The sequence below is a fragment of the Caretta caretta genome, chromosome 2 (genome assembly GCF_965140235.1).
Source record: "Caretta caretta isolate rCarCar2 chromosome 2, rCarCar1.hap1, whole genome shotgun sequence".
Lineage (NCBI taxonomy): Eukaryota > Metazoa > Chordata > Testudines > Cheloniidae > Caretta > Caretta caretta.
Window position 1 is genome coordinate 237,395,253 of NC_134207.1, and position 15,917 is coordinate 237,411,169.

The following is a 15,917-nucleotide window of genomic DNA, read 5'->3' on the forward strand; positions in this document are numbered from 1 at the left end:
CAACACTGAAACTGTTAAAGAGCCATTCAAGTGGTAATGAAGCCATTTAACAGGCATTTGCCAACCCCCAGGTATATACTGTTAGTTTCTGAATTTACTGACAAAATCACATCTCTAAAAAATCCTTGCATAGATTTTTAGATTCACAATCTGAGTATTCATCTTTAGCCTTAAATCCTTGGATCTTCAGTCATATAGTTTTTTAAATAAATCTTTCAAAAGACCACTCTTATCTAAAATACACATTTTAATTTTAATTACTACAGTACAAAAAACTTGCTTCCAAAGTCTTCCTGTCCTTTCTGTCCATCCTTTTCTCCCTTCACTCCCCTGTTGAAGAGAGCCCTTCAACAGACAACAAGTTGCAGTGGGGGAGGTTTAGATTGGATATTAGGAAAAACTTTTTCACTATGAGGGTGGTGAAACACTGGAATGCGTTACCTAGGGAGGTGGTAGAATCTCCTTCCTTAGAGGTTTTTAAGGTCAGGCTTGACAAAGCCCTGGCTGGGATGATTTAACTGGGAATTGGTCCTGCTTCGAGCAGGGGGTTGGACTAGAGGACCCTCTGGGGTCCCTTCCAACCCTGATATTCTATGATTCTATGAACACCCCTTTCCTTCCAAATAGCTGGACAAACGAGTTTCCCTTTCTTTACCTCTAACTATTTGATGAACTAGTTTTAAGACAACCCTCCAGCAAAATCAATACCTTAGCAAGATATAAAATCCTTTCTTATTTCTTATGCCTAAAATCTTTGGAAACATATTTTTTAAAGTTGGTGAAATTTCATAAACATGTCTATTGTTATGGAGATTACACAGAATAAATTAGTGTTCCCTTTTTCTAAAAGCAATGAACATTGTTATGAACACACTAAACCTCTGTGACTGATGAATTTAAAATAATGTCTTTGTTTCAGTGAGTTAAATATGTAGTAATCTGGAATGATTACTTTATGAAGGCTTAAGAGTACATTTAAAATATAAAATCACCTTAGAAATACTGATTAAGAAAATGTAAAACAGAGAAAAGCTGCATCATGTAGTCCATAATATTTAATGTTGTATTCAGCAGGACAGCTGATTTGCCCTTACTACAAAGTTTTTGCAAATAAATCTCTGACAAACTTCAGGATATATCAAAAAAACCTGTGACTGCCATTTTTATTCCCAAGTTTAGTGCTTTTAATTAGGTACCTTCTGCATGTCCAATCTTCACCTTCTCGCATGCAGTGGAAAACATGCTCCATTTTCTTTAGAAAGAAATTGCAGAAGAGTGTTTTTTTCAAATGTCATTTGCGTCATTTGAGTTCAGGGATTTGGCTGGAAGGGGGTGAGTGGGGGGGGAAGAGGGAGACAGTGGGGAGAGGGCGGGGCCTGGGCAGAGTGGGGACGGGGCCACAGGCAGAAGAGGTGGGCTGGGGAGCTAGCCTCCCCAAGCGGCAGCTTCACCCACTGCCCATGACCGCAGGTAAGAATGGGTCAGCTCCCACACACCCAGGGCGCGCTGCAGTCTCCTTAGGCAGAGGCCGTATTCATAGAGCCGAATGCACTGGCGCTGCACATTCTGCATGAGGGAGAGGGCACAGGGGTTTCTGCGGGGAACTGTGACTCTCCACCACCATGAGGCAGGCTGGGAGGCTCAGTATCCTTTGCTGCCTCGCTCTCCCACCCCCGGGCTGTGAGCCCGGGTTGCCGTCGGGCATAGGGGCACCAGTTTAATAATACTGCGTAGGGCCCCATAAATCCTAAGGATGGCCCAGCTTGTGTCCCTTCATTAAGAAATACAAATTTATTGCCAAACATATTCACTCTGTCCCCACATTACTTCAGTAAGGTGCTCTTTGGCCTTGTCTTCTCCTTGCCGTATGTGACACTGAGCCAGAAAGGGTTAAGCAATTTGCTGGCTAAATGACCCAAATTCTACCTTTAAAGACATATTAGAAAAGTATGTAAAATGGTAATTAGGGCCATTCCTTATAAATAGCTAACGAAGCCATGTTAGATAGACTAGAGCTTTGAAATGCAAACCTGTACTGTTAGGTAAATACTAAAAGGTATTCATATGTGTTTACTTACATCTTGTTAAACAGTGTAACCAGTGGTTCTTGGCAGTTATTATATTCTGTTGATTCACAGATCAGAAGGAATATTAACGTTTAGATGAAACGAGTGTAATAATATCATTGTCTATATTTCTCTTTGAAGTTTGTAGTGAACTATCTATGAACTGTTTAATGGTTAATTACCTTATACTGATGAATGCAACTGATTACCTGGGTATACATAGGAAATAGGAGATTTTAATTCAAAGCCACAATGTTTCACCCAAGGAATTCCTGCTGTCAAGAGGCTATCCACAGCCTGCCAGAAATCTATAATAACTCTAGGCCCCAATTCTGTGCCTCAGATCTGCTTAAACTTGGTCAAGGGAAGCTTGAATCGCAAGACTGAGGTCTCCAGCTCCAGTATGGATTACTCTGCTCTTTCACATGGAAGAGTTAGAACAAACTCTATATATGGTCTACATATTTGGACTATAACCTGATGAACTGATTCTGGAAAGAACTTTTTGCAACTCAGCAGCTCACCCTCTCTACTATGAAACTTACCTAAGAGCTTTATTCTGTATGTATAATGATTAAGGCTGTGTGTCTGTCATGGACGTCAAGAAAGTAATGAATTCTGACTTTTCATGACCTCCATGACTTCTGCAGTGGCCGGTGCGGCTGGCTCTGGGGCTGCTCAAACAGATCAGGCAGCCCCTAGGCCAGCCTCACCAGCCACTGCTGGGGCAGTTTGGGTGTGGGAGGGGACTCAGAGCTGTGGCAGAGGCGTTGGGGAAGCACTTACCATGGGGCGGGAGCTCCCTGGAAGTGGTCTGCATGTCTCTGCAGCTCATAGTCTGGCATGGTATGGTATTGCCACCCTTACTTCTGTGCTACTGCTAGCAGGGCTCTTCCTTCAGAGCTGTGCACCCAGCCAACAGCTGTTGCTCTCCGGCCATCCAGCTCTGAGGGCACATAGAAGTAAGGGTGGCAATACCATGACACCCCTAAAATAACCTTGCGACCCCCCTGCAACTCCCTTTTGGGTCAGGACCCCCAATTTGAGAAATCCTGGTCTCCCCCATTAAATCTGTATTGTGTAGGGTAAAAGCACACAAAATACCAAATTTCACGGGAGGAAACCAGATTTCACCATCTGTGATGCATTTTTCATGGCCGTGAATTTGGTAGGGCCCTATTCATTACACTCTCCTGTAGGCAGGTCAAATCAGTTGGGTCTGCAGTTACAAAAGAGATCCTGCATCTTTCCCATTGAGGAAGTGTCATTCCCTGGGAGGGGTTCAGCTCCCATGTCGTCATCCAGGAGATACACATCTGCAGCTGTCTGTTCGGTATGATACCAACAGTTCCATTCTCATGGTCTGTCTGGCAGAATCTTTCTAGATTTCTCCACCACCAATAACTAATCTCAAATTTAAGCCACCAAGACCAGAGATCCCAAAACAATTGCGTGCTGACTGGGAGCCAGGAGAGCAGAGCGGCACGGGCTGGGGCTGGGTCACTCCACTTCTTGCTGCCCCGTGAGTGTGGGGTCGGGACTGCCTTGCACTCACCGGGCAGCAGGAAGTGGAGCGACCCGGCCCCAACCCGCTCCACTCCACTGGCTCGTGCTGGGGGACGGTTTCCCCACTACCCCCAAAGCCTGCTCCTGCCCCCCCCTCGGAGGCCTGGGGCCCCACACACACACACCCCGCACGGAGGTGGCTGCGTAGGACACCAAAATGGCTAGGGACGGCCATGGCTCAGAGGGTGTCTATTAAACAGGGTGATTGCTGATAAGGCCAGACTAGCCAAAGGTGGCAACTCAGCTTCTGCTGCAAAGGTCCCAGATTGCTCCTGCTCTTGTGCAATAACCTGCTGTTGCTGAGTTGCCAGTCGTTGCAGTCCTTAAGTGCTGCTGCTGTTCCTAGGCCTGGTTTTCAATCAACCGCTTTAACAATTTGTCTGCTTCCATGGTAATACAGGGATGCCTACATTTAAACTTCATGAGAGTACACTGTGAGAAAGCTCAAATAATGCTGGCATAATTTATATTCCTTTTGAAATCTTTATTGGGCATTTAACACAGAATATATAAGATCAAGAGAACATGCTTTTAACTTCAAATGTATTTTAACCAATTTTTTTTGGTTTGGTAATATTCTATTATTGTGATATCATTTTACTTAACCCATGTTTTCTCTAATGATCTAAGGGCTTATCAGGATGAACAGCTTGTCCATTGCAAACTGGGGTATAATCTACAGCATACTTGCATGCTGTGTAGTAACTGTCCATGTGGACCCTGCTATGGTGCGCTAAAAGTTCCCTAGTGGGCTTTGAGCTAATCCCATTAAGTGTTAATCCTGAACAGTAGAAAACTGACATTTTCATACAATGCTAATTTAAATCTGCAGATTAATGTTTTGAAACCTTCAGCATGTTCTTTTTGGCTGATATGCTGTATTTTAAATTGTATGTAAATTGATGAGCAATCTGGATTTATTTTTCCTTCAGCATGAAGCTGTTTGATACATTACTTGGACTTTGTGCGTCACTAAAAGAGCTGCTGTTTTTTCCTCTTGTTTTTATATTTACCCTTTTGTGTGATGATCTGCCTCGAATTCCAAAAAATGTTAAAAATACTGGAATAAAAACAAGACCATGAACAGCTCCAAACAAGATAACGAGAAACATAATCTTAAAAAATGTTCTGAAGATGTAAGCTTGTGCTGCAGAGAGCACAATTACTCCTAATATAGTGGAGATAGCACCTTGGATCACCGGGTAACCTAGCAGATACAGGGCATCAACTGCCCTTTCATTGACAGTTGACTTTTCACTTGAAACAAATGCATAGGATATATGAGCAGAAAAATCTACTGAAAACCCGATGCAAATGACAAGGTTAATCATAGATATGGAATCAAGATTAACATTCCAGTATGTCATGAAACCAGCAACGCCAGCAATAACAGAAGCAATCGCAAAAGTTACCCACAAGGAGCAGAGCGGATTGGGAATAAGCAGCAAGGAAACACACAACATGACTCCAGTAGCAATTCCAATATTCTGAATGGTGTTTGGCACTATTACAATATACTGATCATAGTATATGAATGCTGGGTGATATACCATTAATGGGATCTTACAGTCCTTGGCTAGGTCTCTTAATTGGTGTAAAAGGTTCTTCTCATCAACTGCAGTAGTAACATTCACTGTTTGAATGAAAAAACGTGAGGCTGCTATTTCCTTATAGCGAATATCAATGTCCCATTCAAATTCTGGAAATAATTTATATAGTTCAGATAGATTACCCATGAAAAACGCCTTAGTATCTATATTCAGTGAACCGATTCTAGCAACATTCTCATACATTCGTAGCCATGACTCTGAGAGACTCTTCTCCACATAGGAGTTATTTTCTAAAGACTCCATACAGTTCTCAATGTCATTACGAATGGATAGATTCCAATAAGGTACATTTTCTGTGATAGTGACCATAACCCTGGGACCGTACTCTGAGAAATATTCATCTTCCCAGTCATAGTACTGAATGACATAAGAATCGTCACTAGCCAGATTTCGCAGGTCTATACCTTCCTTCATCTGAGTACACCCATAAATACTACTAGCCAGGAACCCTCCATACAGCAACACCACAAACACTTTGGTCCAGATCTTTGTAAGGAAAGGACCATAATATTTCCTAAAGAATTTGTTCATTGGATGTTCACCTTCGGCCCAAGAAGACTTATCAGAAAACCCTCCTACACAGCACATGTTGTACAAGCAGGAGTGATGAGGCGGAACAATGTCTTTCACTTTTGTGCAAATTAACCAGTGTCTGTTGCCTTCTTCCCTTTTACCATTTAAAGCAAGAACAGCTCCTAAAAATGTGATGTTGTATAAATAGCAGAAGATGAAAGCAGTTCCTGTGTAGAGACAAAAGGACTTCACAGACTGAAAGGAAGTCATGATCCCTATGTAGAAAGCTAAAACATCAGTGAGAGTGGTGATTGTGATAGACACTGCTGCCTCTGCATAAGTTTCAGCCATCCGCTTTTCAACTTTATTTTTAGGATTAGTCTGTTGCCAGCAGGAGATCATAATGAACATGTCATCAACACCAACCCCTACAAAAGGGAAAAGGTCAACTTATTGTACATACCATCAATATCAATTTTTAATGGAAAATAGCAAAATTGCAAAACAAGCAATGACTTAAGCTGAGCAATAAGCATTGTGTTCACACCAAGCGAAGTTATGGACCCACAGAAAATAAATGCCACACACCCCCTCCATATACGAGGTAATGTATTACATTTTCCCATGGTGCGATCTCTTTAGGTGAGATCTCTCTTTCTCTCTCACCACATTTCTCTGAAAGAGAAAGCACCTCTGGGATAATGAGGTAGACCTCTCATCCATGCAATGGAAAATACAGAACTGCTTTTCGGAGCATGGATTCACCTTCAACCTCACACTGAGCTGAACGGCCCTCTGCTGCTGTACTTCCTGCTATAAACCATTACAAGTGAGCCCTTATTTTGCACATTCTGCACTGCTGAATAACAGGATGGATAAACACCTGGAAAACGACTATCATACCCAGTGGTCTTAACTTATAATTGTGCTGATCCCTGATTCATGCCATGTAAACATAATCTCCCACTAGGCACATTTTGCAGTTCCATTTTTTCCATCAAGCCCAATTCCTTGTCACTTACCCAGTATAAGAAATGGTGCATTTGCTACAGTCATGTCAAATGGTATCCCACAGAACAGCAACAGTCCAAAGCTGCTTAGCACAGCTAACCCAGAAGACAGCACTCCACATGCTGCAACCCACACTTTATTCTGTACACAGTCAACCCTGGAAAATTGTGTAAAAAGCATCTAGTTTAGATTTTAAATGCTGTGTTTTTATATTATACAATTATATTATAAATAATATAAAATATGTAATGGCATGCAAAATCCTTATAATATAGAAATTTTATATATCATGTTTGGTAAAAGCAACTTTGGTTACATGAGTCTCATTAATACTTTAATGAGAGTTTCAGGTATTAACATTTTAAAGTCACAACATGGGCCAAATCAGTCCTTCAATTTAAAATGCACAACCAGTGACTCAGTGTAGTTGCATGAGTTTAACTGACATCAGAATTGTTGTAGCTCTCTATTCCCCCATCACACAACAATGAGTAAAAAGAAAGTATTATGGTGCCACCTACCTACCCTGATCATGTAAACCAGACCCACTTTTCAGTTTTCTTTGACTCCTAGGCATGTTGCCTGAGCAGTGTGGGGCGCTGTGTCGGGAGCTGCACCATGCAGCTCCCGGAAGCCATGGTAGGGCCCCGCTCCGGCTCCTACACGCTCCAATGGGAGCTGCAGGGGCGGTGCCGGAGGATGGGACAGTGTATAGAGCCGCCTGGCCGCACCTCTGCAAAGTAGCTGGAGAAGAGACATGCCACTGCTTCCGGGAGCCGCTTGAGGTATGCACTGCTCGGAGCCTGCACCCCCTGAGTCTCTCCCCACGCCCCAACCCCTTGATCCCAGGCTGAAGCACACTCCTGCACCCCACACCTCTCATCCCCAGCCCCACCCCAGAGCCTGCACCCCAGATGGAACCTGCACCCCTGCCCCAGCCCTGATCCCCCTCCTGCCCTACGAACCCCTCGGTCTCAACCCAGAGCACCATCCTACACCCCCAAACTCCTCATCCCCAGCCCTACTCCACAGCCCGCACCCCCACCCCAATTTTGTGAGTATTCATGGCCCGCCATACAATTTCTATTCCCCGATGTGGACCTCAGGCCAAAAAGTTAGCCCATCCCTGCTTTATAGCATGCCCATCAAGGCAGCATCTACGCATCTTGCAAGAGATGCTCACTGCCTTACAGAATCAATCTCTCTAGCAGATATTATGAAAATGTCCTACTGAACATTTACATACAACTAGTGCATGGCTATGTGAACCGTTTCTTTAAAGCTGTCACAGAAAACCAGGCAGGAAAGGGCTGGGGAAAGTTATAGATAGAAACTCTACAGTGAAGCAGAGAGAGAAAGAGTGGCTTTAGTAATAACATTTTTCAGAGGAACAGCCGTGTTAGTCTGTATTCGCAAAAAGAAAAGGAGTACTTGTGGCACCTTAGAGACTAACCAATTTATTTGAGCATGAGCTTTCGTGAGCTACAGCTCACTTCATCAGATGTTTACCGTGGAAACTGCAGCAGACTTTATATACACACAGAGAATATGTGTGTATATAAAGTGTGTATATAAAGTCTGCTGCAGTTTCCACGGTAAACATCTGATGAAGTGAGCTGTAGCTCACGAAAGCTCATGCTCAAATAAATTGGTTAGTCTCTAAGGTGCCACAAGTACTCCTTTTCTTTTTAGTAATAACATTGTTTTCCTTATTCGAATCAAGTTTTTTCTGCTCAGGGGACAGCATCTTCTTCTGTAAGTCCTTACATTTGTCACATGACATAGTGTCAGACATTGACTAATTTAGGACATAAGAGGAAAAGAAAATGCCAAAGTTCCTTCTCTCTACAAGTCTTTCAGTCTGGCACATACATGGAATGGCCTGAGTGGAAGGAGCATATTACAAGATTGTGAGCCCTAATGATGCTTATCACAGGGAACAGTAATGCCCAGGGAAGTTTATTAGGAGTGAAGCTGTAAATGTCTATAAATGGATTAAAAATTCCCTGACAGCTCACAAAATGTAATTGCAAATAGGAACTCCTCATCAAGGTAGTGCGTGTCTAGGGGGGTCCCAATGCGATCAGTTCCTGGCCCCGCACTATATAACGTTTTTATTAAGGACATGGAAGAAAACATAAAATCATCACTGATTAAGCTTTCAGGTGACACAAAGATTGATGGTGAGGACAAGTCACTGATAAGGAGCAATCTGGACCTTTTGGTAAGCTGGCAAGCAAACAATATGCATTTTAATAAGGCCAGAAGTTTAAGCTTTAAATTGTAAAGTTAAAGTTATACTTTTAGGAACAAAGACTGTAGGCCATTCTTACAGGACGGGGGATTCTGTTCTGGGAAGGAGTAACTCTGAAAAAGACTTGGCTGAACACAAGTTACCAGAGCAACACTGTGGCCAAAAGGGCTAAAGCGATCCTTGGATGTAGACATAGGGGAATATTGAGCAGAAAGAGGCTCAATGAGCACCTACGGGGGAAAAAAATAGCTGTTCAATGGCATGCAGGAGGCACTGAGGGAGGAGGGGGAACGGGGGTGGGGCCTGTGGTGGAGCAGGGGTCCAGCACCCCCAGGGAAATCCCAAAGTTGGCACCTCTGAGAGAGGTTATATTACCTCTATATTTGGCACTGATGTGACTGCTATTGGAATACTCGGTCCAGTTCCAGATGTTGATAAACTGGAGAGGGTTCAGAGAACATCCACAAGAATGATGAAACAATTGAAAACTACGCCTTATAGGGGCAGACTCAAGGAGGTCAATCTGTTTAGCTTTACAAAGAGAAGGGTAAGGAGTGACCTGATCAATCTATAAAAACCCAGAGAGCAAAAATGTGATAATGGGCTCTTTACATTAGCAGACAAAAGTATAACAAGATCCAGTGGCTGGACGTTGAAGTTAAACAAATTCACACTAAAAATAAGGCACATATTTTAACAGTGAGGGTAATGAATCATTGGAACAACATACAAAGGGCTGTGGTGGATTCTCCATCGCTGGCAATTTTTAAATCAAGGCTGGATGTTTTCTAAAAGAAATGGTCTAATTAAAATAGGAATTAATAGAGTGATGTTCTACGGCTTGTGTTAGGCAGAAGAGTAGAGTAGATGAGAAGATCACAGCGGTCCCTTCTGGCCTTATAACAGGGGTCGGCAAACTTTTTGGCCCGAGGGCCACATCTGGATATGGAAATTGTATGGTGGGCCATAAATGGTCACAAAATTGGGGGTTGGGGTGTGGGAGGGGGTGAGGGCTCTAGCTGGAGTTGTGGGCTCTGGGATGGGGGCAGAAATGAGGAGTTCAGGATGTGGGAGGGGGCTCCAGGCTGGTGCAGAGATGCGGGGGGTGAGGGCTTTGGCTGGGGTGCGGGCTCAGGGGTGGTGCTGAGGATGAGGAGTAGGCGGTGCAGGAGGGTGCTCCAGGATGGGACCAAGGGATTTGGAGGGTGGAAGGGGGATTAGGGGTGGTGCAGGGGGTTGCGGCATGAGAGAGGGTCGGGGTGCAGGCTCTGGGGGGGCATTTATCTCAAGCAGCTCCCAGAAGCAGCGGCATGTCCCCTCTCCAGCTCCTAGGTGGAGGCACAGCCAGGTGGCTCTGCACTCTGCCCTGTTTGCAGGCTCCACCCCTGCAGCTCCCATTGGCCATCGTTCCTCGCCAATGGGAGATGCGGGGGCGGCGCTTCAGGTGGGGGCAGCGTGCGGAGCCCCTGGCTGCCCCTATGCATAGGAGCAGGAGCGGGGACATGCTGCTGCTTCTGGGAGCCACACGGAGCGGGGCAAGCTGGTAGGGCTGGGGATGAGGAGTTTGGGGGTGTAGGAGGGTACTCCAACCCCCGGCTGGAGTGGGGCAAGCCCCGGACCCCGCTCCCTCGTGGGAGCTCAAGGGCCAGATTAAAATATATGGAGGGCCGGATGTGGCCCCCAGGCCATAATTTGCCCAACCCTGCTTTATAATCTAATCTGTGGTTTGACTTTACTGAGGAAAGAGAAGAATAATTATAACATAATTCTTAAAAAGACTGATGAGCAGTCAGTTCAAAAAAGGAATAGATTTTACACAAATGGGCATGCTCTTAGGAGAAAGTATGGAAACCTTCCTGAGGGCTCTCTATGAATAAGCAGATAATCGTGACTTTGGTGTCACTAAGGAAGAATATACAAGAGATCATCTAGCAGTTTGGATTGTAGACAAAAATTTTCAGAAAAATACAGTTAACGCCTAAGTTAGCTTTAGGACAAGCACTGCAAGTGTCATGATACCCTAATCTAAGGAAAATACAAGTCATTCAGCAAGAGAGTGGTGGAAATACAAGAAGTGGCAAAGGAATAATTCCTATTGGAAAAAGCAGTACCATTTAAAATTGCATCTTAAAGCATGGAGTTCTCTGGCTTGAATTGTAGCAGGTGTCTCACGGGAGAACACTGAACAGATGAGGTCTGCCCACACAGTAGAAGCATATGTAGAAAAAGTAATAAGGACAAGGGAATGTGTCTACGGACGCAAAGAAGTCAGGGAAATATCCTAAGCAAGAGCGAGTGCCTATTTTCTGTGATCTCTGTTCTAAGACAGCGTTCATGAACAGGCTTTGATCTCAAGATTTACAATATTATTGTTACATTTAAAATTGATTCAGGAGCAGAGGAAACCTTTATTTGTAATGAGACTTTTAACAAGATTAAGTTCTACTCTGAAGCTGGACCAGTAGAAGTCACTGTGCTCAATAGCCCTGCGTGATAAATAAATTGATGGGTCAGTTTAAAGTCTGTACTAGATGTAAAAATCAAGGAGTATGTGTTTGATCTGTTTGTCGTTAGTGGAGTTACTGCAAGTAGCCTCATGGACCAAGCCATAATCTATGCAGATGACTCTCACAAAACGCTGGAAAAAAATCAGTGTGGGGATCCAGTATAAACCAGGATCTTAAACACAAGATGGAATCATGTAAATCTTAGAGACAGACACAGCTAACTGCGGTCATTGAGACACTACATGGTGGAAGCTGTTCAAGGTACCCATCAGAAGTAACAAGGAGCATTTTAGCTGGTGTTTGTCCAACCTGCTCTTAAAAATCTCCAATGATTGAGTGTTACACTGTTGATCCATATTTAGCTTGTGGTCCACTATGACCCCCAGATCTCTTTCTGCAGTACTCCTTCCTAGGCACTCATTTCCCATTTTGTATGTGTGGAACCGATTGTTCCTTCCTAAATGGAGTCCTTTGCATTTGTCCTTATTGAACTTCATCCTATTTACTTGAGACCATTTCTCCAGTTTGTCCAGATCATTTTGAATTTTAATCCTATCCTCCAAAGCAACCCCTCCCAGCTTGGTATCATCCGCAAACTTTATAAGTGTACTCTCTCTATGCCATTATCTAAATCATTGACGTAGATATTGAACAGAACTGCACCAAGAACTGATCCCTGTCGGACCCCACTCATTATGCCCTTCCAGCATGCCTATGAACCACTGATAACTACTCTCTGGGAATGGTTTTCCAACCAGTTTTGCAACCACCTTATAGTAGCTCCATCTAAGTTGCGTTTCCCTAGTTTGTTTATGAGGTCATGCGAGACAGTATCAAAAGCTTTACTAAAATCAAGATACACCACGTCTACCGCTTCTCCCCTATTCATAAGGCTTGTTACCCTGTCAAAGAAAGCTATCACACTGGTTTGACATGATTTGTTCTTGACAAATCCATGCTGACTGTTATGTGAATGTATATGTGCATAATTATTTATTTTTCCTAAAGTTAATTAAGTATTTGGTGGCACTGTGAGGACACCAAAAATTTATTGTGAAAACCTCTGTTCTAGAGGTTTCAGAAACAAACCACCACCAAGAGATTTTCCTATCCCTAAAAAGAGTAAAACAGAAAATTCAACAAAACATGAAACTCAGCAAAATGCACACATTCATGTTACAGGTTTTTCTTGAACATTTCATATGTATTTGTCTTGTTTAAAAATGTTTTTTTTCAATTCAAGGGTAACATAACGAAAGGTTGATCTCACATAGGCCAAAACTAGAGATGCAGAGGCGCAAGAAGGGAAGATTTTCACCTTGGAACCTGGCAGCCCAGGATCCTCATTTTGGTCATTGACAATTGCCTTAAATCCATATTTTCAGATACTCTTGCAATGGAGCAGGTGTAACTAGTTATATAGGAAAGAATCCCAACACATCCTTGATGGAGGACACGCTCAGGTGTAAGAAAGCCCATGAAAGCTCTCTTCCCCCTCCCCTCCCCTCCAGGTTATTTTTCCACCTTCACTCTTTTTCTCCTGTTTTATGTAAGTGTGCTAACACAGGTACATAGAAAGCATTGCCTAGTCCACCTACCTGTGGGTGGCCACAGCACTCTGTACCCTGCAACTGCTACTCCAGGATTGGTCCCTCTGTGCTAAATTACTTTACTAATAATGTTTTGATTTAACGTATCTGCTTCTCAGTACCAGATAAGCATCAAGTCACGTTTCTCTCTTTAAAAAAATATATATGGGCATGTTTGAGCAAATCCTTACTCAAGTGAGTAGTTCTCACTCAGGCAAGATGTCTGACTTCACTACAGCTACTCACGTGTAAAACTTAAAGGTTATCTACCATTTTTGTATCAATATTAATAGCCATAGACTTTTACTATTAGTAGTAGATCACCTACAGAGGACTAGGGATCTGCTGTACTAGGCAAGAGGGTCCTTGTCTCAAATTACACACTCTTCTTTTTCAGATGAAAAAGAAGAGTTTGTAATTCAAATAAAAGGTAATTTAAATAAAATATATAAATGATATGGAAAAAATAAAAAAAAAGATGATTAACTTAGAAGACAAGAGCTTACCTTAAACAAGAAATAATGGAAAAGGTTATAGTTAGAAAGTATGTTATGGAAAACAGGGGGATCACTTTCTTAGTATTTCCTTCAAACTCTTCCTGTCTGGATACTGAGGTAAAGTAAGCCACCTGCCATTAAAAAAAAAAAAAACCCAGGTTAAATAACATTTGTCACTATTCTTTTATTGTATGCCTCTGTTTAAACATGATAGGAATAGGGTTCAGAGAGTTATCTAGGCACTTCTATTTTCATATCTTAATTATGATTTTAGCTGTAATTAGCTATGTTAGCCATAGCTAAAATCATACATTAAGAATAGAAAGAAAATAGCACACAGTTAAGCACACAGCCCAAGAGAAGACGAATGACCCTGAGCAAAGCATTTGGTTGAAATAGTCTGGACCTAGGCCTGCACTCTTTATTCAGGCAAAATTCCCATTGAACTAACTCCTAGTTTCACCCAGCACAAGCGGCCCCTCCCTGTGGCATTTCAGAGCCTTGCCTCTCATTCCGGATCCGTAACGGTGCCGGGTTTGGGATCAGAGCCCAGCGCTCCGGCTCTCCCGCCCCCGAAGCGCGGGGGCTCCAGCAGGAGGATCCCGCTGCACACACCGGGGAGGGCTCCGTGCCCCAGGGGGCTGCTCGGCCCCGTACCTGGACAGAGGTGAGATTTAAAGCCTCCAGCTCAGCCGGGATGCGCTCGAGGAAGTTTTCCAGCCACTGCAAACTCCTCTCTCGGTCCGCGGCTTCGTCTTCTCTCAGGTAATAAACCAGCCTCAGGGCTTTGGCTGCCTGCACCCGCGAGGCGGCCGCTCCGCGACCCAGCTGAACGCCGCCTAAGAAGGTGCCCATGAAAACGCTGCTCTGGAACACGGGGTAAGTGAGCTGCGGGAGGAGGGTCTCTAGCCGGGCCGGCTCCCCCTGCACGGCAGCCAGGAGCGGGTTGGGGCTGCTGCAGGGCCCTTTGTTCCGGACGCACAGGTCCGGGTAGGAGAGTTGGGTGCCTGGGTCCCCGCCGGGAACAGCGAGTCTCTGCACCGCCCCGTCCAGCCGCAGGAGCTCCGCGAAGGCGGCCGCCGTCAGGATGTTGGCGCCTGGGGCGGAGACCGCGATGAGGGAGGCGAAGGCGCCCTCTGTGAGCAGCCTCTGGCCGGAGAAGCGCTCGGAGTCGCGGGTCGGGAAATGCTCCTGGGCAAAGCGCCTCTCGCTCTTGGCGGGTCCCCCGAGCGGCGTGAACTGACCCTCGATGTCGTTGGCTTGTCTCTGCCGCAAGAAGAGGAAGCCGGCGCCGAGGCCGCCCGAGAGCAGCAGCGGGAGCAGCAGGAAGGGCCACGGGCGGGCGCCTACCAGCCCCCCGAGCCGGCCGAGCCGCCGGCTGAGAAACAGGGCTAAGTTGTCGTGCGGGGGGATGGTCGGTTCGGGGCCGGGGCCCGGCTCTGGGTCCCACTCAGGGCCCATTTTGCCGCTGCCCCGCCTCTGCTGCTGGGTCCCGGCCTCCGCGCCCGGCTCCTCGGGCCCCAGGTCCTGTCCGCTGGCCCCCGCTCCTGGCCCCGCGCCCTGCCCCGGCGCTAACGATTTAGGAAACCGGGAGATGGGCGGCGGCCGACGCTTTCTGGGGCGAGGCGTGTCCCTGTCCTTGTCGTCTTCCGCCCAGGCCCCGCACGCTGCTTGGGGTGTCCCTCCTCTCCTCCCCCCGAGCCGGTTCTTGCTGCTGGCTTCCTGCGTCTTTCATCTCCTCTACCCTCTCACGCGGCGAGCCTGGGGCGGGGAAACAGTACAGCTGACAGGGCCGTGACTGCAAGAATCACGTAGAGGAGAATCACGAGGCCAGATCCCTGAGCCTAGTTTTGTTTTGAGACTCGGGACCCGGCCGTGGAGGACACTCAAAAGGTTCAAAGAAAGGGAAGGAGGGAGACGAGGCCCAGGTACGTTGTATGTGAGGACGTTCCAGGGGGTTTGGTGGGGACCTGGTCTCACACTCTTCGTTTGGCAAGAACCGTTTGGATCAAATGTGTGCAGGGACTAATTGTTTTTGTGTATTTAAGCTGCAAGCTGGTGGGGTCTCTTGACACACAATGTTAAAGGTTTTAAAAGCACATTATGAAAAAGTACAAAAAGATGCCTCCCACTTATTTCTTACTGTAAATTTTTCAGAGGATGAGCAGTGGTTCTTCAGAAGATTTAGAGATTCTGGGCACAGGTGCCCCCAGCGAGGGTTGCCAACTTTCTAATTGCACAAAACTGAACCCCCTTCCCTGCCCCTTTATCTGGCACTTCACCAACCGGAAAGCTCTCTAAATG

The 15,917-nt window shown here is 45.3% G+C and overlaps 2 protein-coding genes across 4 annotated transcripts in view; one reads left to right on the top strand and one right to left on the bottom strand.

The window, feature by feature from the left end:
- Window positions 1-1,040: 1,040 nt before the first annotated feature.
- LOC125631321 (patched domain-containing protein 3) lies at window positions 1,041-15,344 on the bottom strand (the record flags this gene model as incomplete). Its single annotated transcript, XM_048837805.2, has 4 exons — window positions 1,041-6,183; window positions 6,778-6,923; window positions 13,623-13,744; window positions 14,271-15,344. Coding segments are annotated over 4 exons (2,976 nt in total), but the record flags the coding sequence as incomplete, so codon positions are not given.
- LOC125631326 (zinc finger and SCAN domain-containing protein 20) overlaps window positions 15,343-15,917 on the top strand; it is a 92,457-nt gene continuing 91,882 nt past the window's right edge. For all 3 annotated transcript variants that reach the window (XR_012667270.1, XM_075125938.1, XM_075125939.1), the window contains exon 1: window positions 15,343-15,541. The gene's annotated coding sequence lies outside the window, so the exon portion shown is untranslated. The remainder of the gene's footprint in view (window positions 15,542-15,917) is intronic.